The sequence below is a fragment of the Calypte anna genome, chromosome 7, assembly GCF_003957555.1.
Source record: "Calypte anna isolate BGI_N300 chromosome 7, bCalAnn1_v1.p, whole genome shotgun sequence".
Lineage (NCBI taxonomy): Eukaryota > Metazoa > Chordata > Aves > Apodiformes > Trochilidae > Calypte > Calypte anna.
Genome location: NC_044253.1, coordinates 11,871,957 through 11,899,377, shown reverse-complemented (window position 1 = coordinate 11,899,377; position 27,421 = coordinate 11,871,957). Strand labels below are relative to the sequence as shown.

The 27,421-nt window shown below is 43.7% G+C and overlaps 1 protein-coding gene and 1 non-coding gene across 8 annotated transcripts in view; one reads left to right on the top strand and one right to left on the bottom strand.

Annotated features, from left to right (window-relative positions):
• CLASP1 (cytoplasmic linker associated protein 1) overlaps window positions 1-27,421 on the bottom strand; it is a 177,558-nt gene that overhangs the window by 108,990 nt on the left and 41,147 nt on the right. For all 7 annotated transcript variants that reach the window (XM_030454748.1, XM_030454749.1, XM_030454750.1 and 4 more), the window contains exons 3-8: window positions 20,095-20,173; window positions 19,840-19,943; window positions 19,324-19,415; window positions 19,161-19,236; window positions 16,535-16,632; window positions 15,392-15,459 (exon numbers count right to left, since the gene is read on the bottom strand). In XM_030454748.1, coding sequence (XP_030310608.1) covers window positions 15,392-15,459; window positions 16,535-16,632; window positions 19,161-19,236; window positions 19,324-19,415; window positions 19,840-19,943; window positions 20,095-20,173 — 517 coding nt within the window. The remainder of the gene's footprint in view (window positions 1-15,391; window positions 15,460-16,534; window positions 16,633-19,160; window positions 19,237-19,323; window positions 19,416-19,839; window positions 19,944-20,094; window positions 20,174-27,421) is intronic.
• LOC115598616 lies at window positions 21,228-21,345 on the top strand. Its single transcript, XR_003987780.1, has one exon. It is a non-coding gene; the product is annotated as a U4atac minor spliceosomal RNA (small nuclear RNA).

The following is a 27,421-nucleotide window of genomic DNA, read 5'->3' as shown; positions in this document are numbered from 1 at the left end:
TACAAGAGGAACTTTATAAGTAACCTTTTTTTTCCATTAAAATACCCTTAGAAGCCACATTATCACAAGTGAGAAGCAGAAGTGACTATGCCAGTGTTATGCTACATGTAACTAACTACGTGTTAATACTTGCTTTGACAGACAGGATTACTATCTGTTGACACATTAAAAATATTCCCAAAATCCATGACTCAAACACTAACAGATATAGAAGTGGTAATAGCACAGAGGAGGTGTGAAAGTAGAGGCAGTGATGAGTACCAAATTAGCAAGTTTTTTTTTATTAGCAGCTGTTCCAGGCATTTCTTAGACTATCTGCAGTATCATTATGAAGAACATTAAAAAAATGCATATGACCAATTGATTATCATCTATAAGGATGTGAATTGAAGGACAACAGAAAAGAGCATCAGTAGTAGCAGATCAGAAAATGTCAGCAGACTGGGTTGCAGAAGAAAAAAACACCTAAATCTTTCACTCAATTCAGCAATTTTTAGCATGAAATATAAGCTGATGGTACCTTGCTGTTTAGCCACAGATAACACAGAGCACTCCTAACACACTGCTGTCTATCAACACCTGATACTGACAGCTGAACATGAGGGGGCAAGCTACCTGTTAGCAGCACACCATTTACAGAAGCAGCCAAGACTCAGAAAAAATAGGAATAAAATTTGTGGCAAGGTATTTTCAAATCATTAAGCCCAGATTTTACATTCAACATATAGATAAACCTCCAGCATTTCGGGAGAAGGCAAGTAGCAGTAACAGCTTGAGGAGCCTGCCTGATTACTCTGTTCCTTTCACAAGCATGAGCACTTAAGTCTTGTCTACTTGCAGGTACCCCAGGAGTAAAATATTTCTTTATGGAATCATTATTCTTCATACATGGCCAACTCATTTACCAGCTATCAGTCTATTCACAGAAACAAGGGATTTGGGGGCTCAGAACATGAAAACAGACCAGCTTGGTTCACCTGAGGCTCAGGAACCAACCACTTCAGACACCTGAGCCACCAGAATCACTCAACACCATTGCAGAGCCATTGCTTTGTTTTCAAGCAATGATAATTATTATTTTGCCCAGACTGGAACTGAATGGCTCAGTTATGCATGGCTACCTACTATTTGTACTGCTGTGGCAGCCTAAAGCCATCAGTGACCAGCAGCATCCTGGTTCACTGGATATTGTGCACAGCCCACCAGTTCCCCAGGCACTGCCAAATACTGAATCCATAGTCAGGAACCACAACCCAGTCAGGGAAGCAAGCTCTGAACCATTATCCTGCATATTAACCAGCACCCAGAGGGGCTTTCAGCCCAGCTAAACTAGCTCAATTGAGCTAAAGATGAAACCACACTCACACTTCCCCTCCAGGGAAGGTCTCATTTTGGCATGGTTTAGTTCAAAGGAGTGGGTCTTTGAAGGGATAAGATGACCTTTGCCTCCCAGCACTACGGAAAAAAGAATCCAAAGTGAATGTCCTACATTTGAACTTCTCTATGCATGCCCCATTCTCATTTAGGCTCCAAACCTAATGAGAATGGCTCCTTAACAATAAATGACAACCAAATGTTGACTGAAAGATCAACAAGTGCTTTGCTAGAATGAAAAAAAAAATAAAAACAAACAAACATCAAAAAAAGGGACAAAACTAAGGAATTTCAACTCTCCAAGTGAAAATTTTGAGCTAAAAGTCATGACAACAAAGCAGCTTCAAGCCTGTCCAAGTCTCACTCCTGCAAGCACACCACCATGCTGGCAAATCATCTGGTTCTCTTTAGCAACCATCTGTGCTTGCCTTCACTTAAAGAAGAATTAGCAAACAGAGGAATTGGCACACATGAAGCACAGCACGTGACAGACTATATTTAGATTTACTTTCAACTTTGCTTCAGAGATTGAAAGCAAGTCCTATCAGGTGTTTTAGCTGGAAAATGTGAATTTCAATGCCATCTTTACATCCCAGCATTCATAGGAAGTCACTGCTCCAATCAGTCCCATTCTGAACTCTTTTCCTTGCTTTCTTTCCCATGCACAGCTTTCTGGGTCCCTACTCTTGCATTCCCTCTGCTTTACAATCTGGTACCTGAACTGATGAAGCCTTCACTGAAAAGCAGACTATAGGAGACAGGCCAGAGATTATCACCTAGATTACATTTAAACCAGGCTTATTTTGTTTCCTTTAGCAAACTTTAAGAGCGAAGAGGGTAAAAAAATTTACTTTGTCACAGATATAAAAACTGCATTCAAGATTTGGGTTTTCAGCATGGAGAACTAGAACACAGAGCTCAGCCAGCAAAATAAGGCTTACAATTACAAGCAAAAGTTCAGAAGATTTTTAAAAAGTTATTTTGAAGAACAGCATGAAGATTAGGTGGAACAGAATATAATCTCAGATCCTTATTTGTAGCAAACTGCTTCTCCAACAAAGAACTACAATAAATTCACATTTAAATACCAAGCTTTAAGTTCTTAAAATCAAAGAGTAATCTGTACCTTAACTCTTCACTTAATATGCCCGTGTGCAACTTGACTGTCACACTGATGACAGACCAATAAAACCAAAGTATCCTCATCAATTCTAGGATAACACCAAATCAGCAGAGGATGTCCATTAAGTGGTAAACACTGCCATTTATAGAGGTGCCTGTGCTGTGGCTTGCAGGTGTTTAATGCTGACATTAGGTTGTGTTGTTAGCTGAGGTCACATTTTCTTCTGCCTTTAGCCCTGTTAGCACTCTTGATAAACTGAAGTGTTCAGTGACAAACACACCATCTCAAATGACACTGAAAATCTTTGTCTTTACATGCACAGCTATTAAAGTATTGAGCTTAAAAAAAAACAAAAACCAGAAAACACATTTGATGGATTTGGAGATCTTAGATAAGTAGAGCTTCCTATTGAAGTAAAAATAAAATCACAATAATTTAGGTCAGAAGTGACTTCTGGAGGTCAAAGAACCCAACCTCCTTCTAAAAAGAGGGCTGACAGCGTTGTGTTGCTCAGGAACTCATTCAGTCAAGCTTTAAAAATCTGCAAGGACTGAGATCCTCTGGGCAATCTGTTCTCATTTTTCAGTCGGCATCCTCAAAGTGAAAAACTATCAGCTCATGGCAAAAAAAAGAGCACGGAGACATTCTCAGACCTTCTAGTGCATGAGCTACTGGAACATGCACAAAACCAAAGGAAAATATCTTGCTGGAAAAGGTCTAATTTCCAATTCAGAGGAATGTGATTTATGCATTATAGGTACAGAAAAGTCAAGATTCTAGCCTAAAAATTAGGAGAGGAGCTACTCATGAGTCTTTTATTTGTACTGTGTTTGTTTAGAGAAATCACTTCCATGCTGTAAGGGAGCAGAGACAATCTCATTTCCAAAATGGCTGCTACAGTCATTAATGGCCAAAAGCAAAGGGCACTACCAAATACTGCTCAGGTATATTCTCACATCAGACAGGCAGCATACAGCATTTTCTAAGGCACTGAAGATGTGCTGATTTAGATCCAGCCTTCTCAGGAGAAAGCTGTTGGAAAGGACTAAATCATTTCCTTGGGCACACACCAGAGGCCCAGAAGGGAACTTCTTGTAGGTAATGGGAGCACCCTGGCTGGTTTATATATTGTTCCCCATGGTTGTCAAGAAACCACCTTCCCCACAAGGAGTTTCAAACAAAATACTAGGGGTTTAATGCTGATTAACTAGATAAAATAAAGGCTTCATGTTTATCTCAAATTGCTCAGCAGGACCTTGCACAGTCCCACCTCTGTCACAAAGTGCCCAGTGCCCCTGTGTGCTACCACATCTCCCACACTTTCAGGAAACAGAGCGCACAGAGCAGCTTACACGACTCTGCAATAAATAAGAAATAGCTTGGATACAAAGAGGTATGAGACTGCTTTAGAGCCCATGGTAATAAATAGGCTTCAGGAAACAATATGAATAAGAACAGTAAGCAAGGAGCACACAATGCATACACAAGACCCACCCCAGACTCAGACCCTTGGAGCAAGACCTCTGCTGTGAGAAAAGATCCAGCACACCACCAAAAGAAAGAAAAAAAACAAAACCTAAAAAAAAACCAACCAAGTACAAAGATTCTTAAGGGGGAGGGGACAGAGAATAAGTTTCAGTGAGGTGATGCATAAACATTTTGCCTGTGGAAGCTGGGATCAGATCTTATTTAGGTCTCCAGTGAAAAGGAGCGTGACTGTCTCTCCGCATCACAGAAGCTCCATGTGATTAGAAGTCTCTGCAGATTCGGTTTCTCCCAGCCCCAGAGCTCAAACAGCAGGAGCATAAATCGGAGCTGAAGTGCACTGGCAGAGCTGCAGCAGGAGAGGAGCATGCCCAGCCCCAGCCTCTCCAGGGCTGGCCCCTGGACTGTGCCTGATCCCTCCAGCTCACAAGCAAGAACTGAAGTGCAGTGAGGTGTGTGTCAGAGGGAGAAATATAAAGGACCAGGAATAAAGTTAGATTCATTCTTCAAAAAAGCAGACCTAATTAGAAACGTCAGGTCTCATTATGAGCCAGAACTCCAACAAGATAGGAGTTCTCATTACTCAGGGGAGATGTACATGGAATATATGCATCATTTCTTAAAGATGTAGTCATCTTTTCTCTACCCCACGCCCAAAGGGGTCAGTCTCATTACACAGAGGTGGAGGCAGCACCAGTGCTAGAAGAGACAACACCAACAGCATAAAGGAAACACCAGGAGAAGCAGTGCAAACCGTGTTTCATACATTAAACTTTTATTCCTCCCTTCCCTCTGAAAGACTAGGAGCAATCATGCCTAAAAATCCTAAAAAAGGCTATTACAATATAGTCAACTAGCCGTTAACAAAAGCCCCACTCATTTCCCAGTGAAATAAATAGAAACTCCATTAACAAGGGAAACAGATACAAACTAAAATGAAAAATGGTATAAATGTATCCTTCCTATATCTGTGTATAAGCATCCCAAACTATCCATCCTAGTCTCTAATGAAGCCCAGAGATGCTCTGCATTCATTGGACATTAAGATCTGCATCCAATACCAGAAATTTCTCTGTCAAGCATCTACAGGATGTTCGTGGGGCCTTGAGGAGCTCTACAGCAAGGTGGGACAAGTCTGCAACAGGAAAAGGAACAAGTTGCTATAGATTGTATATGAAATGTAGTTGCTATAGGCTTTGTCATTCTTGAGAAAAGCGGTTCAGGTGACACTGTACAGTAAATGAAGGTATTTATCTCTTCCTCTATAGTGTGTTATTTGTGATAAAATTCACCTGACTTGACTCTGAAGGCCAACTGCGAAGCAGCAGCCATTAGCAGTTTCCTTCATGATGGTTTGGCTGCAGTGAACTCCCTGCAGGCTACGTGTAGGGTGTAAACCAAGCCAGGATTATTCAGAGCTGTCTGCAGTTTTGGGCTTCAGGGGAACAAAGAAAAGAGGCTTGAACTGCTCTGCACAATACAACAAAAAGATTCCTTTGACAGAGCACCAGGGCAGCATTAATTCCTTTAGCAAGCACAAGAAACCAGTCATTATACAGCATTTGCTGTCTTAATACTACAAAAAATAGAACACTTTTACTTATTATAGTTTGGTTTTGCTCTATTTCACATTACTATATCTAAGTTACAAACAAAACACTTCAGCCAAACATAATGAAGGAGGAGGGCAATGTATTGCCTGACCAGGGCCAAGCACAGACAATGCATCCACTGTACTTCCCAACAGAGCAACAAACGAGCACTTGTCCAATTCTGCATTTGGAAAAAAGGTCCTCTTCATGCCCTCAACTCACAAGGCTGCAATTGCAGTTATTGTTCTACCACTCTGTATTAAAACTGGATACACCATCTGTAGCAGTACACTGTTCTCAGAAATGGACTTGGTAGTCAGATCTCATTCAGCCTGAAGTCAATTATTTTAAGACAAAAAGTGACTAAGCATGAGAAGGCCTTCAAGCCTACAAGCATCTTTTCCTATGTTCTTCAGGAATCACCCAGGTGTTTCGCAGTTTGGACACCTGAATAAAATCTCAGTTACTCTTCCCATGGTTACACTGTACATACACTGTTCTGCAAGGGCAGGGAGGTTCTTTGGCACCAAAGAAACCTGTCTCCTACTCTTACTGCTCCTAAAAGTCTATCCTGTAGTTCACCTTAGAGTGACTGCTGTCCTCAGAGGCTGCTAATTACAGCAGCTGAGCTCAGTTTGCTGGTTACATGCTCAATCTGAAAGCAAATCTCAAAGAAATGAGAGCAGCAGCACAGGAATTCAAAGTACTCCACAAGAGGTGCAGGAAATTTCATCTCTCTCCCAAGCAGTCTTCTGCCATTGCTAGGGCTGCTGATTAGGGGCAGCAATTTAAGTCTAACTGGGACAATGATTCTATATAAAAACAGCCCAGAGCATCTGCTTGTAAGAAGTATCAGGAGACTATTCTCAGGAACTCAGCACCCAGCCAATATACAAAAAGAGGGAAGGAAGCCTTCCCCTCATCCATCGCTTTTTGTGGAGACTGAATTATTTGTGAGCCTCAGGCAAGGTTTTCCTGTCAAGAACACTTTTGTAATTCTTTTCATAGCAGCAGAAAGCATGTGATACCTTCACTTGTGCTCAGTGAAGTACTTTGTTTCTGTATTTCACACACTCCATCTTCAGTTCTTGTTGAAGTACAGCAAACACAACCCAAATAAACTTCACAAAATTGCAAAATATATTTATGGGATACCTTTTACTCACACCAGGTTGCCCTTAGCAAGCCAACCTTCCTTTAGTATATTTTGACTAACTTGCACTCCCATCTCTCAGAGAATTGTTGAGAATTAAAAGGCTGACTTAAAATCCCTGCTGTTTTCACAATGACCAATATGTGTGCACACATGATAAATCTGCCCCTGCGAGATGCTGTGCATAATAAATAACAATGCCAACAGATAAAATTTGAGATGTAGAGTTATTCCTTTCATGCCAAAATGTAACTGGAGTTAATATTGCCTTGACCCCTAAACTTTTTTGAGAGGAATATCTACAAAGACTGCAGGGCAAAACAGCATAGAAGATACCAGGAGACTGGTCCAGAGACTTTAAAGACAATGACCAGTGCAGATTTGAGGGTTCTGGTTTACATATTAAACCAACCTGACAGAGAAAGACATGGAAAAAAAAAAGAGGGAAAGATCACAGCAGAGAACACACCAACACTACTAAGCATTACTGAAATGTGATCAGCACTGCAGCTTTACCAGATGTTACTGCAGTTTCCCTGTGGTGGGTGTGGGATCTTTTCTAATGTGTTTCAATACTATTTATGGACACTGGACTGTGGATTCATCCCTGCAACATCTTCCAAGTTTCACGTGTTTTCTAAGATAACCAGAGAGGTCCCTCTGCTCCACATGGCATTGTTACCAAATGGGAAGAAGAGAACAGGCTCTGCATCAAGTTCATCTCCAGATGAGCAGGATACTCATGCATTTGGCTTCCATCAGTGCTAATGGAATTGTGCACATTATCCTTTTGCTCATGAGGTCCACACCATCATCTCAACATTTTAGTGCCTACCCTTTCTTCATGTCTGTTGGAAATACCATGAAATGCAGTGGTAATATGCTTCTGCTTGGTTACACCAACTCTCTGCCAAAAGAGCATTTCTGCATTCATATAAAACCATCAGGGTTAAGGAGGTCATGATCACACATCAACCAAAGTTAACTCTGGTCTGCTGCTTCCTTGCAAGGGAATCGTAGGGTCAAGGTCCAGAAGACACAACAGCACTAACAAGACATACTTCATTTTCTTCTGACATTTGCTACTACCACAGTTCAGAAAACCAATGGTGACCTGGAGGTCAGACATTTCCCAGCAGGTAAGACCAATTGGCTTATGGTCTCAGGCTTTTCATTCCACTAACTGATTTTTCAAAGCTGAGAAGTTCCCAGCATGATTAATGTTGTTAATAAGGCATGATGATTTTAAAAAAACAAGCACATACGTGTTTAGTTAGGTACATAAATTATTCAACACAATGCCAATTAGAATGCAATTAGAAACACAACACAATGCAATTAGAAAAATGTTATTTTCAATCTCCTCTACTGATCTGGACAGGAGAAGCCAGATTGAAAAGGTCTCAGCTGTGAATGGTGACACTGTCCAGTGACAGGTGATGTAGTTCAGGACAAGATGGAGAATCAGTTTTAGTATTTTGTTCCTAGAGCTGGCGGACATTTACTGACTGCTCACCCACACATGCATCCCCTGCCTCCTCTTGAAAATACACGTAATAATTGCCTTGGAAGAGCATTGTGAAACCGTAACATTCCAAAAGTATCAAAACTCCTAACTATTAAGAACTGCCTACAAAGATGGCACATACTGTCACCTGCAGAATCAAGTCCACAGCATTCAGTTTGCCCAGGTGATTTCCATCTTCTGATCCACTAAAAAATTCCTGCCAGTTAATCATACCTTTAGACAATAAATATCATTACAACCCAAGGTCTAGAGAACTCAGATACTGACAGTCTCAGACTTCCGAAATTTCATCTACTACATCCACAGGGTAATAAGGTTTTCAACAAAAAACCAGGTACACTGAATGGAGAGAAGAGGGGGAAGAAAAAGATACAGCTTTTGCAAATATACCTAACAGAAATCATTTCCCCTAAAGCTTAAGAGGAAAGCCAGCTTCTGATGTACCAAAATTAAATGCAATACATGGTTCCATTCTACAAATTAATTCTTCACAGGTGAATAAATACAGAGCTTCTCTGCCTTTCCACTTCACCTTTTCCATTTCCAGCCTCTCTAGCTTCTGTAGGTATCATTTGTTACAGAAACACAGTTAAAACACAAAAATGGAGAAAAGCCAGTGATGTCTCCATCTGGCATGTTCTTGGAGCTATGATTCAATGTTATTTCAGAAGTGCTTATAACCCATTTAAATAATCTTCCCAACTGATGCTGCAAAAGGAAGCAGTTACAAAATTAAAGCCTCAGTGATCACTCAAAAACATCACAGACACAGGAAGGGTGTCTGAAAATACCTGTCCTTCACCTCTCACAACCTGTTCTATTCCCTTATACATCCTCTTCCTTCACTCCAAACAGGTTATTTTTCATATTTTACAGAAGCTTAAACTGAGCTTGATGCTACCAGGCTACAGATGTTTACAAGCTAATTTTTTTTCAAATTTCACTTCTACTGCAAGATTGCTTCCGTCTCTTCACATAATTTAAAAGAAATTAAAGGTAAATATTGAGGCAACATTCAGACATAAACAAACCCATCCATCCCTGTGGCACATCCACCAGCACCTACCTTTGCCTGTAGTCATTATCTGCAGTGCTTGTGAGATGATGGAGAAGAGCACTGTGCTCCAGGAGCAGCCCTACAGTACATGTCTCAGCAACTCAACCACCAGCAAACCCTCCACCCTCCTGCACGACTTCTTCTCGGTGTGACCTGGCAGATGATTGCCACCCCTCCTCCAAAATAAAAAGCCTGCTCAGCACTCAGCTGTACATCATGTGTCCTCCTGTGCCTGCTTGCTCACATCCCTCCCTTCTACATTTTCCAGCCCAGGAGGCAGCAGTAGGCTTATTTACCAAATTGTGTAACACAAACAGAGCAGAGCTCATCTTCCTCATTTATGCCTTCCACAAGGGTGTTCTATCAGCTAACAGCATTCATTCAAGTATCATTCAGACACTACTGCTCTCTCAGCCCCCATGCAGATTAAGGGGCATTTCCTTGCCTTTTTTAATTCCCCAGGATTGCTAAATCAATGAAATTAATTCTCTATTTCAGTTTGAAAACAGTATTCATAGGAAACAAACCATAATGGGAATTGAATTGCAGGAGGAGGTATGAACACAGAAAAGCAGAGTGCAATGTTTGTTGGCTCACCCCCCCCCTTCTAGTCTGTAATGCTGCTGCTTGGATGTGTGTTGACAAACAAACAACATCCCACTCAGACACATGGCAATGCTTGGCAAGTCTGGGTGATTTCTCCTCCTCCTTATAATAAATATCAAAATAGCATTTCAGTGACTGCTTTATTACCAGCAAAACACAGGAATCTAGAATAGTTTCACTTTCCATCTAATTGTCTCCAAGTTGTCAACTACATCATAAACAGAATTCATTTAACAAATAGCATGTTTATTTTAAGCAGTATCACAAATACAGGAGCAGTTCTGCTCAAGAATAACATGGCTCCTTCTTCATAGGCTTTCACTAATTGGAATTACTTAATTTACTATTTTAGCAGTTTAATTAATCTGCTTACTCTTAGAATACTTACACAGGCAGCTACCAAAACTGCATCCTCACTCTGTGCAAGTACCTGTGAGGCAGAGGTCTCGGCTGGAGACTTCTGGCTTTAAGATCCCTTGCTTTAATTTCCTTGTAGCCCAACACCACTGTCACCTCAACTATCCCTAAACCTTGTTCTCCCAAAGGGAAAACTCCTTACCCACACTGCAGCATACTGGGACACCACTGCAGCATCCCTGCACACACCAGTGTAAAAGCACCTCCCCAAAATTGTGTGGCTTACATATAAGAGAGGCTATACAATGAATGTTATATTATGATATGGCAATGATCAAGAGCATAAAAACACACCACAATGTTTTTATTACTAATAGCTTTGGTTTAGATCATTTCCTACCAGCCTGTATCTCTCGGTAGATCCCTTATTTCGTTCTTAATCTGTCCTGAAACCTTATAATGAAGTCTTCTGGAGACCAGGTCTGATCCAAAGTCAATTCAAATCCGTGGAAAAATTGTACATTTTATGTTCAGGTCCTTCCAGATGTAACAGCAAGGAAATCCACGCATCGTGAATTTCTTGGAATCTCTGCTTATGTCCAATAATTTCTTTGTATTACATCCAACTAGAGATCACCACACAATGCCACATGAAAATAGCAGCTGACTAGCTGGCAATTATTGGCTCTTTCATGCTGAAAATGTATTTGTCCCAGGGGAACAAGCCATCTGCATAATTAGCAAAAGCAGTTACACAGAAAATAATTAGCTTGCTGAAAGCCCAAAGGGGGGAAAACTATAATTTTTGTTTCAAGAGCCTGACTAATTATATGCCAAATAACAAAACAGAGATGCAGCGAGAATCATCGAGAAATCCAATGTGGATTTTTAGCTTCAGATTCTAGTTGTAAGGGTTGCTGGTAGCCTAAGCAACAAGCAGCATACTTCAGCCTGGCAAGGCCTCCCCCTGACTTAATGAAACATCAGATTACCATGCAAACCTCCCCCACTCCACTATGCATTTGATTCTTCTATTAACCAAGCAATAAAAACACAACCTAACCAAAACAACAATCAGGCCATTAAAGGTAAACTCAAAGACACACTAATGGACCACAGTATATTAAATAGAGAAGTAAATATAAGAATTTATTTTTCAGACTTAAAATTAGAGTTGATTCATTAGACTTATTCATGGGAATCAGAAAATGCCCTATTATTTTAACCACCTTTTCTGGTAGATTTAAGAGTGTTCTCTTCATTTGTGTCTTGGAAAGCATTATTTAAGTAATTTTCAACAGTTTACAGACTATTCAACACCCAACTTACTCCTCCTATACAAAAAAATGCTGCTGCAGTTGCTTTCTTTTATTTCCACCTTAAGTGATCTGCTTAACGAAGCTTATCTCAAACAGTAGCCATAGGTTTAAGAGACCAGTTTTAGTCATCATTCTTCGACCAGTTCTTTTACCATTTTTCACCATTTTAAAAGGCACAGTAGCTTTCCCACCTGCCCAGTACCACTACATTCTGCAGTAAGTCAGGCTTGACAACCACTTCCAAGTCTTGCAATTATCCCAACTCCAGTGCTCCTGAGCCAGGGCTCTGTTACAAGTGGTACTTGAGCCAACAACATGCTCTTGGTTACTCACTAGAAAATCACAGAATCACTATATTCACTCATAAGACTACTACATTAAAAAGTTGAACCTGATCTCTGCTCGATACACCATACAGCTGAGTCAGGATACAGCTCCAGTTAAACTTTGTTTCAGAGGCATGCATTAACCCCAAACAGGAGAGCCCTTCCCCTGAGGGCAAAGCCTGTTCCTTTTCAGCTGGGTCCAGTGCACACCAACACAGGAGCAGCTCAGGTCACCAGGGAGCTGATTCCTCTCCGTCCACAGTGACATTTTATGCTGACAAGGGCATACAGACTGCAGTCTGCACTTACACTCAGCCTCCCAAAACCTCTGGGATGCTCACACAGCCTGCACAGAGCTCGAAATAGGACACGTCTGCTACAGAGAGGGACTAACATGAGCTTTTAAGACAGTCAAACTCCACCATATTCCCTGAAGTCATCTGATCCAGGCCACGGAACGTGAAGGTTAAAGTGTCAGCAGTGTGTTCTGGCACTCAGCAGTGGCACAGTCTAAAAGGAGAGGTACTAATGATGACAGACAGACAGCCTCATCATCAATACCCTACTCTGCCAGGCCCCAAGGATTAACAAGACTGAGACAGCTGTTTCCTGAGAAAAGCAAACCTTTTGAATGTGCAATATTTATCAAGATCTTTCCTGGCCATTTTGACAGCTGCTGAAAGTGTCACCTTTGTTCAATGGCTGCAGGAGGCGTCAGGGATACAAGAAACCTGACCACCTTAACTTGTCTTTAGGCCATAATAAAACTTGTGACTGTGGATGAAGATAAGCCTCCCCCAGTGGCTTATACAACCTCAAAAAAGATAAACTGGAAGTCACACAGAGCTGTTGACATATGAGATACAGGGAGTATGCATGCTTTATTGGTGTTGTGCGTGGAGGACAGGGAAGAAACAACAAACAAGCCTATGGCACTCCAGGAAATTGAACCCTCAAACACACAAAAGGGATATTAATAACTAGTGTCCTAATTATTAACTTCACAAATGAGAATATTTTAAATTTAACTGATGCAGCTGCAAACTCTTTGTACTGTTAGGGAAGCTGAGAAGAACCCATTAAGAGTAGTGGGAGCTTCTATCCTTTCCCCACTTTGCTCTCTTTGACCCATTAACACTCCTCCACTTTCCCAACTCCATTTCCCAGGCCACTTTTTGGTCTCAGTGTTCTCACAGGAGATTCAGCAGAGGAGAAAAGCTAACACACTGGCTCTAGGGATTGCATCCAGCCACAGCATGGGCAAGGATAGCAAGATATCAGCAGGTGGAAAGAAAGGAGTACTTGTGCCTGGAAGCACAAAAAGCCTGTTGATGGGGTCAAGGACATGAGACAGGGTGTGTAAGGAGCTCTCAGGCACTGTATATACAAGAAAGTTAAATCTTCAAATTCATCTGGGCAGTGACAGAGGAAGAGGTACAGACAGAAAAAATAATTGTCAAAACTAGCAGATGTAACACACATACATGCTTTGCTTCCACTTACAGAAAAAAACGTTCCTAAGGAATCCTTCCTTAATTTTAAAACTGAATGTTTGCTTCCTTGGAATGAGCTGTCAGCCCAGAAAAGTTCATCCCCATTGTCCCATCTTGATTCTTTTGATATCTTCAGTGTGCCAGCAGCCTTGAATCACACCAGAGCATGCACTAGGATACTTAGTCTACAGACAAAAGCTACCTCTCAAAAGCCCACAAGTGATCACATTAACAAGTGATGTGTCTGGTAGTGTTCCAGGACACACATGCAAAAATTATTGCACAGCTAAAACTCATTTTGCAAATTTAAGTTAGCTCCAGTTTCTTGCTCTTAATTGAACTTTATTATTACATATCTCTCACCTTTTTCATACTAAATACTATTCTAATCTGTTGTGATATACTCAGTTTTCTGCTCAGTCATCCTCATTTGCATTAGAAAACCCCTCTGTAAACATACCTTAAATTTACCTAAGAGCACATTCAGCTCCAAAATCTTTCCTCAAGCCCCTAGAAAAGAAAGGAAGCAAAAATCCCACCCGCAGTCATCATCCCACCACAGAATGTGTTTCAGATGACCCTGTAGCAACACATTTCATGGTGCACAAATACCATGTCCTTGAACTCCAGACAACAGCAGTCTGCATAGTGCAACAATGCATCAAATTAACATTTTCTTTTTTGAAAACCCATTTTAACACTACAAAACCTCTACCTCAGCCTTGCCAAGGGGAATGCAGAGAAATGGGATCAGCAGTAAACTTGTTCAGTTTGAGCTAGAATGTTTTAACAAACACCTGGAGGTTATAAGATGCTTGTTTAGGGATTAGATATTTCCTTCCTTTCTTTTTTAAAAAATGCAAGGACATTTGTTTCTCAACTGCACTTTTTTTTGCCTCTGTAAGCCTCATTTACTTATACAGCCAATATTTTCCCCTGTTATGTAAAAGTATAGTTTTAACCCATTCCATCACAGAGGAACTCACACTAGGTCTTCAGCACTCCCATATGCACAAGAGAGTAGCACATCACGTTTTGGATTAATCCAAACTATAACATCAGAATTTTCAAAAAGTCGACTTTTCTATTTCCTGGAGGAATTATATTTGCCATATTTTAAAATGGATAAGAAGAATACTGCCTCGATGTGAAAGAAGTATTTTTTCTTATTTAAAGTTCTCTTGAGTTCTGGGAGCATGGTGGGAAATATTAGAGACCTTGGACTTGTGAAGGATGTGAGCTTAATGGGAACCCCCAGCACTGAACCCACGTTCTTCATCTCTCCTCTACTAACATTAGCAGAAAAGTGAATTTTCCTCACCAAGAATTCTCTAAAAAATCTGTTCCTAAAAAATGAGTGATACTTAAAAATCTCTCTCATAAGTTTGTGTATAAGAAAAGTAGTAATAAACACTTGGTTTTACAGTAAGTAAATTATTTGTCTCAGACAAAAGAAAAAGAATTAAGACTGACCATGGTAAACATGCAAGGTACACAAACTTAGGAAATACAATATACAACCCCTAAACAATGAGTTCTAAATGGAACGTTACTATATTAATAGGTACCATGCTATTTAGGGCATTAAGCTGAAAAAGGTTATTTTCTTAAAATTAACTTATGAACAATTCATAAGTTCATAAATTCCATCCCTTCACCTTATGAGCAATTTAAACAAAGATGCACATAGACTTGAAAAGAGAAGATGTATTTCCCTAATGAAACTCAGAAAGAAAAGGACAGCTCTAACAACACCTTATGTTATCAAAACTTAATGCTTTATTCTTCTTCTGATACTACTAAGGTGGCAGGGGACTAATCAAGCATCATTTTTTTTGCTGCAAAAATTGTGTTTATATTTCTGAACAATCACTCATACTTTTCCCTAGCAGAATGCTTGCTCTGTATCCATTTGATTGCCTCACCAATTGAAAATTGCTAAACACACCATAAAGAGAATACAAACACTTCTACTCACCACCTGAACTCTGGATCATGTTTCCAGATTTCTGGACCTCATCGAATTTTGTAAAAATTACATTCAACCTGTTTGAAAGTTAAAGAAATAACAATGAGGAGTTGGATTTAATTTTTAGGAATCTAGTTTAAGATGTTGTATGTTAAATTTTGCTTTACTTGGATCATTGCAAGCCTTGTCAAGAAGGTCATTGTGGAGGAAAGTGACTTTAAAATTTAAAAATAAATTCACAATATGCAACAGCTGATAAGAAAAACTGGGAAACAAATGGTACCATGGAGACACGAGATACTGGAAACACTGAAGATGTAACATTTCTAGTTGCAAGTGCATTTCCAGTTCATTACTACTTGGTCTACCTTGGCCATTTTCAGAAATACCATAGGAAAAAACAAACAAAAAACAAAATAAAAATAATCCAAGCATCCCAAGACATTTATGTCTGACCCTGACACTTCTTTCCCATTCATGTTAAAGGACTGATGGAGTAGAAGACCCTTATCACATCTCATTATTCCTTCCCAGAGAGTTTATCACTTTAAGCCACATTGTGACAGCAAGTAAGGAACAAGAGGCAACAGCACTGTCCTGGTGTGTGTCCCCCACCATGTGCACATCGACTCCAAAACAAACTCTTCCCCCACATTGTGTGCATTCACAGAATGCCATCTGCTCCATCCTGCACAACAGAGATTGCAACAAACTGCAGAGCAGCTTTGTTACCACACCTGAAGTGGCACAAGAAGAGGGATGGGGGTTGGGTATAGTCTTAGTTTTGGTTTGTTTATGGTATTAACTGTTTTTTTTTTTCTTCTTGATGACAACCTTGGAAGTTGCATATACACAGGACACTCTGAAGCATCCTCTCCACATAAGAAGAGCATGCAGGAAAAATACATTGAATCCTAAACCAGTTAAGTATATATACATCTATAGTAATTGTATTAGTTTTACATAAATGCTGTGCCACAGTTTGGCAAAGCTACACGATCCACACTAAGTGAAACCTGATTAAACGTGTTTGTGGGATGAAACAAACTGAAACAGGAAAAAGTTCAATTGTGTAGCTCCTAAAGCCTTCTAAAGGAAGGAAGGGAATAAAAATCAGCCTAAAACCAATAGAGAAGGACATTTTCAACTCACCGGGATTGGGGTAGTCCTTTTTTACTGAGATCAGCCCTTACACGTTCACCAACATGTCTGTAAATTTCCACAAGGCTGTTTATTGCTGCATCTCTAACCTGAATGTGAGAAATGAGAGAAAAGAGAATTTAAAGAACTAAACCCCTGCCCTACATTGGGGAAAGAAATGTTCATCTTTCTCAGCAGTAGCAGTTGCCACTCCACATTACCACAGAGTTCACAAAGGAGCTTCCATCCCTGCATTTCAGATACGAGCAGTATCAGCAGGTCTAATTTCACTGACAAGGCAGTCAAGACACACAATGAAAGATTTCATATGTAGAGATGCCTGCAGGGAGCTCAGCTGCCTTTGCCACATTCCAGCCTTTGTGTGCAACACATCAAGTTATTGGATTAAAAAAAGCAAGCAGACACACACAGACACAATATTGCTGCTATAGGTTATAAAACAAACTGATTATTGATGCTGTCTTACAAAGTTATGTTTCTGTAACAACCAAATACAGAGGCAGGGTTAACTGGTCACCTGAGTCACCATAAATTTTGCATGTTTTCCAGACTGATTTATAAAACATTGCTGAGCAAGAGCCACAAGCCTGATTTTTTGCCTATGGAAATACCTCTGCAGCTGTACATTTCTGTTTCACATAAGATGGCCCAGCAGATACCCAATCACCTGCACACATCAGAATACCCTGGAGTATTTTGTGGACACAAGGTATAATCACCTATAGGTGAGAGTCAAAAGGCAGACACATAAACCTCACTTCCAAGCTTTGACTCCTGGTGTCCCACTCTGCAGCCTTCCCATGTAAAAGTTTTCCAAAGCCCTTATTTAGGATCACACTTCTCTGCCCATCAGCCCCATGCACCACCAGGCAGGACACTTCTGGGCACAGCTCAGGAGGGATCTGTTAAAGTCCCACATTTCTGTGTTCAGTGACCCAAACCCAGCCTCACCCTCTGCCTTCCAGAACCAGGGAGCACCAGCATCTCATGCACCAGCATCCAGGGCACACCAACAAGCTCTGTGTGTCCCTTCCAGCCAGAGGACACAGAGCAGTCAACCATGAAAGTCCCCACACGGGATCTGCAATGTCTTCCTGTATATGTCAGGTTAATCAGAGCCATGGTTGCCTGGGCAAGGCAGGGAGTCCTCACTAGCACACTTGCCTCAGTCTACCATAGCAGTAACAAAGCTTTAATGCTCAGGTTTTTTAGAACATGGTCACCCTTTAAATATAGTTGCTATAGCGGGTTACACAAGCTGTTAAACTGCATTAGTTGAAACAAAAAAATCCTAAAACACATGGATTGACGAAGGGCAGCACCCAAGCAGCTTTCGTGTCCACAACAAAAGGAGGGAAGCGGTGTGCTTGACGTGGATCTGTGTTTCTCCACTATCTCTCACCAAGAGAGGGCAGCATTGACCGAGCATCAGTTCTCCGAGAGCTCAAGGGAAATCCCTGGCAGCACAAAAGCAGCTCCAGGAGAACCCTGGACAAGCCCCTGCCACCCGGCGCTTTTCAACCAGGAGCCGCTTTAACAGCGTTTGTGTCTAATGACATGGGCATGGGCATTCCAGGGGTGAGACACCAGGTCATGGGCATGAGGTCAGGCTCATTCCACACTGCATCAGGGAACAGCGATAGGAACCCTGCCAGGAGTAGGGAAGGGAATGAGTGTCCCCATCCCCTCACCAACTCTGATTTCTCCTGGCTCACCAATGCCAGGACCAAGGTGTCTGTGCAACAAATCCAAGTCCTAAACCCAGTGTCCTCTAAAAGAGCAGCCACTTGCTTCAGCTTTGACTCAGAACTACAAAGGACCCTGAGGATTAAACTTCTCTCAAAACTTCTTGGGGTGGCAGGTTTATCCCTATGTGCTGACACAACCAACAAGGGAAGGCTGCTTCATACTCTGTCCTCCTCTTCAGCAAGGGGAGGCCCTGACAGCCATGAGAACATGCCCAGCTCCAGAGCCAGCGCAAGCCCATGCCCCACTTGGCCACCCCATGCTTCCTTCCAGCTAAACATCTATTCCAAACCTGGATCTCATATGTGTTACCCGTGCTAGGGGGACAACAGGGATATTAAAAACCTTCTAGTAAACATGTTACTTGACATTAGCTTGAACCCTGCTTCCCTACCCCACTCTTCTCAGTAACCTCACGTACTGGCATTTAATCTCAGGTTAGGTCCTGTTCAGAGCAGGAAAAAAAGCACATAGAAATGAAATCATTAAATGACAAATTTTTTTCAGCATGCACTTCCATTTAATTTGCATCTCTGATCTACAGTTCCTACACAGCCTCCACCCTTTATTAAACATTTGCCTGTACAGTTTCTGGCAGTGCATGTGGTCAGGCTGCTCAGTTGGTCCCATTTGACCTCCTTGCCCAGACCAATTCTTCTCTGAAGGTGAAGGGTGCTGCACTGAACCCAGAGGGATACCTGCAGCCTCCCTAGCATTCAGGCTGCAAGGTTCAGAAGTTCCCTTCCTACATGGGGAACTCTTCATTGTTCAGAGTTCACCATCACACTTTACTAGCCAGAACACAGAGCTCCACACTCACCAACAAGACAATCAGCACAACCTTTACAAGTGACTCACACCAAAAGCTCACCTGGCTGTTTGGATCTCCAAGTAAGTTACATATATGTGGCACTATCTTACTCAGTGTTAAACTCTGAGCTCCAGATCTGGGAATAAAGAAACAAAGGACACTGGTGTGAGATACAAAGTAAAGACATGTACATAGCAGAGGTCTGCAGGAGGTTCTGACTTACGCATTGAGTGTTGCAATAAGGCAGAGGCAAATCCCTTCTCTTGTCCGGAAATTCTTGTGTTTGAATCCTCCTAGCATCCTGTCCCACACGTACTGTGGAAGACAGAAAAGATAGTGAGACAGAAAAAAAGAGAGTGGAGAAGAGAGACTCTTTCTTCCAGGAGACACACACTTTTACATTCATCCAAGCAGAACATGACAAGAAATAAAAAAAAATACTTTCAGATCTAGTTCTTTGTTCTGTGCTCATTCCACAGTAACTCCCCACTAGCCAAAAAATACTTCCCTTAAAGAAAGCAAGCTTACAATTACTCTGACATCCACACATCCCATACTTTGGAAATCCACTGACACTCTTGTGTATCCTGATTTTCAAATGAAGCAGGTATCTTTTAACAAAGCATAAGGAGCTGAAGCCGTCAGATAGAGCCACGGGAGAAAACCCTCTGACAGAAAAAAGTTCTCCTTTCTAAGGAGCCAGTCACTCATTCAGACTGCAAAGGGTTGTCAACCATACCTGAGGGTTAGCAGCTTGTTCCATGATTTTTAGCAGCAAAGTCTGATCCTGCTCCCTCACAGAGTCCTTAGAGTCTCCCAACCTATCAAGTAAACTTGGCAGCACTGAGGACAAAAAACAGAAACATCCAAATCCCTCAGAAGAAAACTTGTGACAGCAACCCAGTCCCTCTGCTCTCCCCACCCAATGGAGGTACCAGCCCTCCCATCCTTCATCGGAGCCTGAAAACACCAACTCCTCACACACAGCCCTTACCTGTGCCAATCTGGGCTTTGAAGCGATCCTGCAAGCGGGACACTAGTGCAGAAAGGATGTCAATTCCCAGGAGAACCACCTGCCAGACAAGATAGTGTTTTAGCCTTGGCCCCAGCACTGCTGAAGGCATCCAAGAGCCCCTTCCCACCCGAGCCATTGACACCGCCCGCCCAGGTAAGGGGGATGCAGGCACACACAGCTCTTCTTGCACAGCTCCTGACAAACCAGGCGAGTGGTTTGCAAACAGAAAAGCCCCAGAATTACTGCTCCCTACTGTGCCAAAATTTACTGCCAAGAACTTGACAAAGCCAACAGCTGTAATTGCTGCTCAGTGCTGAATTCATACATATGTGCAATGTACACATACCACATGAATAATGACTTCAGTATTTGCTGTAACTAACATTTCTAATTAAATGTAATTATTAAACTTGTAATTTGAAAATGATGTGCACTAACAGCTGCCTAATTATTCACTTGTAGAAACTAAACCAAACACTTTCATAGCATAACTTTCATACTTGGAACAGCACTGAGACCAGTGTCAGGACAGGCTACAGCTCAGAAAACACACTCTGGTTAATTTCATTTAATCACCTACCAGAAATACATTGTATCCTGAATGTACTGCCTGGCTTAGGATCGAAATACCTGGCGAAACCCTATAGATTGTAACAGCTCTGGTACAGGGCAGCTCTCCTTACTCTTTTAGTTGGGTGCTGAGGTAAGTAATGCCTGAAAGCGTTACCTCTGCGTGTACACACACACACACACACACACACAAAGGAGGGAGGGACGTGGCTGCTGTCGGGGCGGCGGAGCCGGGCAGCGCCGCGGGAGAACGGCAGGGGGCGCGCTCCGCCCCCGTTGCCTCCCTGCGCGGCTGTCCAGCCCCTTATGCAAATAAACTCCTGGCAGGCGCGGAGCACTATGGGTACCGCCGCCAGACCCGACAGGAAGGCTCAAACAGGAGCCAGCCGAGACTCCGGTGCGACTCTCCCCGCTCTGACCCAGCGGAGCGCGGCCCCGAGCCGGTCGCCGGGGGAGTGGGGGCGGGCGGTGCGCGCGCCCCTCGCCCGCACCTCGGGCGCGGTCGGCCCTCGCCTAGCGGCGGCGCGCGGGAGGGGCCGTTAACCGTCCTTATCTGGGGGTGCGCGGCTGCCCGATGAGCGCGTGGCGAGGGCAGCTCTGCTGACGCCTTGAAACAGCACACACAGCGCCCGCCTCGCGCGTGGCGCAATTTTTGGAACCTTGCGCTGTGGCGCGTGCCCGGCGCGATCCAACCGCGGTCCGGTCCCGACCGAACTCGCAGAAATAGGGAGGGGAACCGAAGCGGAACCGCACTGGGGCAGCTCACGGCCGCCCGCCCCGCTCCAGCGCTATAACTGCTGCGGGGCCAGAAGATACGACCAGTTAGCAATTAGTGAAGGGGAACTCGACTGCCGCAGTCAATAGTTGAGCGGCGCCGCCCCTTTCCCCCTTCCTGCTGCGGTTACTGTGGCTGCTGCAGCTGCTTCACCCTCCAGCCGTCAGTTCATAACCCAAGTTCTCCACCCGCAACTTGTCCTTCAGATTCGCTCCCGGATTGGCTCTACTCCATGTCATGGCTCCTGAAAAGAATCCTCCTCATCATAAAACCACCTGGACCTGACTTCTCTCAACACACCACTCCACCTTCTCCAAACAGCTCCTCCCATCACAGAGCCTTCCACCATGTCCTTTTTTTTAATTCAACATCATTTGCAGCATGCCAACAAGCTCCAGAATATCTGCCCCTATGCCAAGGGAGAATTTTCCTCGTGCTTTTGTAAGCCGTGTTTCATTTGCACATTGAATCTAACCTAGCAGTGACAAATGCCCAGCCAGAGCCAGCTCCCTCCAGCCCTATCCCTGCCCGCCTGCCAGCCAGCTCGCTTGGCTTCTCCAGGCTGTGCTACAGCAGCAGAGCCCCAGCAGGAGGACAGGCTGTAAACCCTTGGTAGCTCAGAGACACTTTTAAAAGTCACTGGGACTCTGAATGCCTGCCACAGCTTCCCAACGAGAGCCCCATCACAGCAGCATTCCGTGGGGAAAAGTGCAGTGCCTGCAATTACGGAGGTGTGCCCCGCGGATACATCTGATCCTGGGAGAGGAAGCGATCCATCTCTTCTTCAAACTGCCTGCAAGCTGGAAAGAGCGAGGGGAACTCATCACTCAGACATTAACACAGGCACAGTGCAAACACAGCCGGTTACCCTGCAGGTCATCCCAGGATCAGACGGGGAGGGTGAGCTGAGCCTTCCAAGACTTTTCTACTGTTGTACTTAAAGAAATGGAAAGCTAATTAGCATAGATTACAGTGGTGGCTTGGACAGCTATTGAGGAAACAACCACTGGGGGTGAACAGATGTTACTCCTTTCCATGCTGGATTCAACCCTGATGTGCCTCTGAAACCTCTGAAGGTCAGAGGTGGAAAGTTGAAATTGTGTGTGGATTGATATCAAATGATCCACTAGGGAGGCAGAGAGCAGAAAACCCAGGACATGACTGACAAATTAATGCAGAGTGAATTCAATTTCAGCCCTTCCTGCACTGGGTTGACTGCACGTGAGAGCCCACCTCAGTTCACCACCACAGCAGCTACTCAAGCACTGCCAGAATTAACACAGTTCTGCCAGAACTAACACACAGTGGTGGCCAGGAGGAACCTCAGGAGAGGGGAGGGCCAGCGCAGTGACAAACCAGCAGCAGGCAGCCATCACTGTCATCTTGCAGCACACACCCCATCAGGGGAGCCAGTCGGCTGGCACTGCTCTGTGCCAAGGCACGACAAGGGCAGCTCTCCATCCAGAATTCCAGATAACGCTGCAGTGCTGATAAAACGAAGCTATTCCAGGCCTTTACATCAACACGGGGCTTTGCTTCGTGCTCCAAGCAAGGCAGGGCTCCAACTCACCATTATATCTCTAGTGCACAGAGGCCCCCAGCCTTCAAGCAAGAAAATACCAGGTCATCAGCTGCTACTTTTAGCCCCTTACTTTACTCAGGCCCCAAAGTGATATCGGGTCTCCCAAACCCATTGCTGAAACACACAGCAGCACAGCCACAAGTCTCCAGCTCAGTTTCTTTGCTCATTTGTGTCTGAGGTTCCCCTCCAAGACAGTCAATATAAAGCAATTTGTGCCATCCAGTATTCAGCTCAACTGACAGCTGCTGATACTTTGCAATGTCTCAGAGTACTTTCCTAGCCACCCAGGGCTGTCAGCAAGCCCTTCTCTTGCTTCCCTCCAGCTGCCAGGTGACAAGGCACCATCATTCCCACTAAACAAAACTCTTTTCAGTTGCCAGGATGCAACACAGCCCTTCTTAATACAGAAGGCCTCTTTTCAAAGAGGTCATAAAAATCTTACTTCAAGGAACTCCGAGCATCTGTCCTTTAATACCTGGATGGGGTTCACAGGCCTGCAGGCAGCTCCATATACCAGAGAGCAAACAGCCCACCAGTAGATGTTGACCAGGTGTGGCAGGTAAATAGATGCACCCAACCCAGCTTAAGATAAGACACACCTAAATGCAGTCCTCCCATAAAGGGCAAAAGAACAAGCTTCACCATCCAGCACCAAGTGACCAGAACCATGGCTTTGGGTTACTCCAACAGTCAGCACTATCCTGGCAGCTCCAGGATGTTGCAGGGAGCTGGGCACTTTCCTCCCCTCTCTCTGCACCATGCCACACACAGCAGAGATGCAGTGGCTGCTGCTGCTTGAACCTTTATCCCAGGTTTCTTGCAGGGAATCAGCGATGGGCTGGGCAGCACATTCCCATAGGATGGTTTTACCCTGCCAGCTTCCTGCTGAGCCTTCCACATCTGGCAGCTTGGGACCTAAGCAGGAATGCTGGAGACGCAGTTTCTACCTCTGCTGTGTCACCAGCTGGTTTTGTGCTCAGTTTCCTCATCTCTGATTCTGTGACTTGGCTACTTCACTTTGGAGTCTGTGAGGATTTTCTTGGAGGAAGAAAGAAAGGTGGAAAACACACTTCTAAGTCTCTATATGCCAAAAATTTAAGATAGCTCAACCATTTTTTAACACTTTGCTAAATATTGGTGTTCATAAAGCTATGGAGAAACACTTGGCCCCAGCACTGCTGAAGGCACCTAAGAGCCCGTTCCCACGCGAGCCATCGACACTGCCCACCCAAGTAACAGGGCTTTATTTGACTAAGTAGTGTACTAAGTTGACTCTAGATCAACTTAGTACACTCGTTAAAAAGCAGAATGCTTCAGATTCATTTAGAAGCTTCAAACAAGCACTGACTGATGCCCCCATCACTGCCTGCCTGACAACTAGTACTGATCAGACAAGAAGCAGTTCTAAGTCCTCAAGACATTAAAGATCCACCACAACTGAACTGGACACCCAGAATAAGAACAAGCAAGAGTTAAGTTAGCTGACGTGCAAATTTAGCTTTTAAGTCAAGTGCATATTTTGAGTCAGCACAACAACAATAAATTCCTATCAAAGAAACATGCAATTAGCTTATGAAATGCTGACTGATGCATTCCACCTGAGCACAAGTAGTCCCACCTCTACCTTGGAGGAGTCATCTCCTTCTGCCCTTCCAGCAGTCAACATTTCATGTTCCAAGGCAGGATCACATCTGTTCTGGTGACACGAGTGAATTGCCCCAGCCCAGCAATCCCAGTACAGACACAGGGCACATGAGCTATTCCACACAACACAATATAAACACCAAACAAGGAGGCAACAGCAGCACAACTGATTTTACTGGCATGACTGCAAGCTGCGGTCAAAGAGCTGAACAGGGGAAGACTTGAAATAGTTATTCCTGGGTTGTTTCTCATGATCCATGTAATACCATTCACCCTGTCACAGACACCACCTCCAAAATCCACAAACAGTTCTGGACACTGGGCCATTGGTTTGCCATTCAATAGAGCAATGCCTCAAGAGAGCACCTATTTGGTTTGGCTGTTAAGCTTTCCCATTAGAACAAGGACTGCAATCTCTTGGAGAAGCTTCCTGAGTAAAAATGCCCCTTTTATATCTCATCATTTACAGATAGACTCCTAAATTTAAGAGATACAGAAAATGTAATAAATGTGGGAACTCTAATTTCTAAACAGAGAAGTCTTATGGTGACTCTTCTTCTGTTTACGATACTGCTGAGAGGCCAGATACCTGGGTTGGGATTTGGAAGAATGGGGAAAGAGCTACAGAAACCTTTCGAAAGGTTTTTCTGCTCTCCTATACAGCTGACCAGTAACTCTGCGATCACACTAAGCAATACCAGATCTAACACTGACAGAACCTATGAGCAGTCACAGTAGATCAGGAAAATCCCTGGCACGCTGTCCTTCCTCAGCAGGGAGGCCAGAGGCTGCACACTGAAGGATATTAACACTGAGGGGCTCCTTACAGCGCAGCATGTACAGCTCAGCAAATCCAACCAGCAGCAGACCTGACAAGATTTAAACCATAGAACAGCTTTCATCCCTATATCCCCATTCCCTGGTCTCTTCTACCTCATGCTTTTCTCTTCTCCTGGCAGTACAACCATCGATGCCTTGCTCTTCCTTGCCCCCTGTGGCACACTGCCCCATGGAGATGGCCCATGACAAGAGCTCCCCTCCAAAGGCAGCACAGCCCAGGCTGCTCATGCTTTCTCATGCCATCCCACTATCACAAAGGAAAATCCAGGAAGCACCAACTGCCCTACACATCTCCATCCAGATAGGTTCCCAGATCTAGACCACTTGTAGTCTACCCCAGGCTCTGTTAAACATAACCCTAGACATTTATCTTCCTAGCACCTCCATGCCAACACCATCCTGCACCACCATACTGACCTGCAGGACAAACGAGTCTCCTTTCCTCACTGTGGTGAGAGCAAGAAGTGTCACCGATCCCCACACTATGGTCCCAACCACCTGAGTCTCTGGCAAACCTTACTTGTACAACACAAGGAGCAACACAACTTCCCATAGGTCTTCTGGGGTTGGAGAACAAGGAGAACTGCAATCAACCTTAATCTCCTTAATCCCCCCTGCTGCTCTACCATCACATAAAGCTCAGGGTACACCCCAGTATTTCTAAACTACTGCTTGTAAAAAGCTTTCAAGCAGCAGCATCTATTAATTATGGATCACTGCTCAACCCAAAATTCAGGGGAGCGGCTTATTTGATACCAATTCTATGTGGACATCTGCTTCAGGAAAGCTGACAAGTATTTCCTAAGTGAAGAAATTAGAGTGAGTCAGGCCCCAGCCACACTGCTCCCTGCCCTACAGCTGCTCAGTGGAGTCGAAGGGGCTGAGTTCCCCAATAATAAATTCCCCTTCTTTTGCAAACATCCTGCATTGGTCCTTGACTGCACATAACCAGGAGGAGAAGGAGCAGCATGGAACTGCTGGGCTCAGTCCAAAGCACACGGAGGGAATCCCAAGTTGCAGAGTCACTGCTGTGGAACACAAATGGCTTTTCTAGCCAGAACAAGGACAAAGCTCAGGAGAGCACAGCAGGTAAATCACTACTGACACGAGCTGCAGCCCCTGCTCAGTCTCTAGGAAGCAGCACACATGGTACACATGAGACTTTGCAGCTGAAGGCAGAGTCTCAGTTTACATCAGTTTCCTGTCTCAGTTACATCAAGCACTGCTGAAAACCACCAGCACCAAACACTGTTTCAGAAAGGTAGTCCTGATTTTGTAGCATCCTATGGGTATAGGTATCTGCATAGCAGAACTCAGTGCTTAGTGTCTTCACAAAAAACCACACCATAACAAGACCCCCGCAATACTACTGCTGAAGCCTTTGGTTCCTCAGCAACACGCAGTTAAATATCTCAAACACTGCCAGGCTATTCCGTACATTCCCATTGCCCCCAGCTAAGCACTTACACTTACAGCCAGGTCCTCGGCCTTTAAGGAAACAAGCACTGATGAGATCATTCCTCTGTGCATCACCTGGGGACCAGACCCACTACAGCTCTGGTGACAAGTTGCATCTCGGGAGCACAAGGCAAAATGAAGCCTCCCAGAATGAGTGCTAAGAGCTCTCTTAGGGAAAAGACAAAAGTATGTCAGGGAAAAAGTCCCTGCCAAGCCCTCCTTTGTTTTTCATAGGAAAACTGAATGCTTTTCTTATGGCAACTAGGAAATTGCTACTGTAGCAATGTGCCATATTAACAAACCAGTCTGGCTTTTTAAAAACATTTTCCCCTTCATTAGAGGCAAAAGCCTGCTACAGTGGACACAAAGCAAGAAATCACACTGGTAATCTGCCTTTAGGCAGAACTGTATTAGCTGAAGCACCTCAAAGCTCTCAG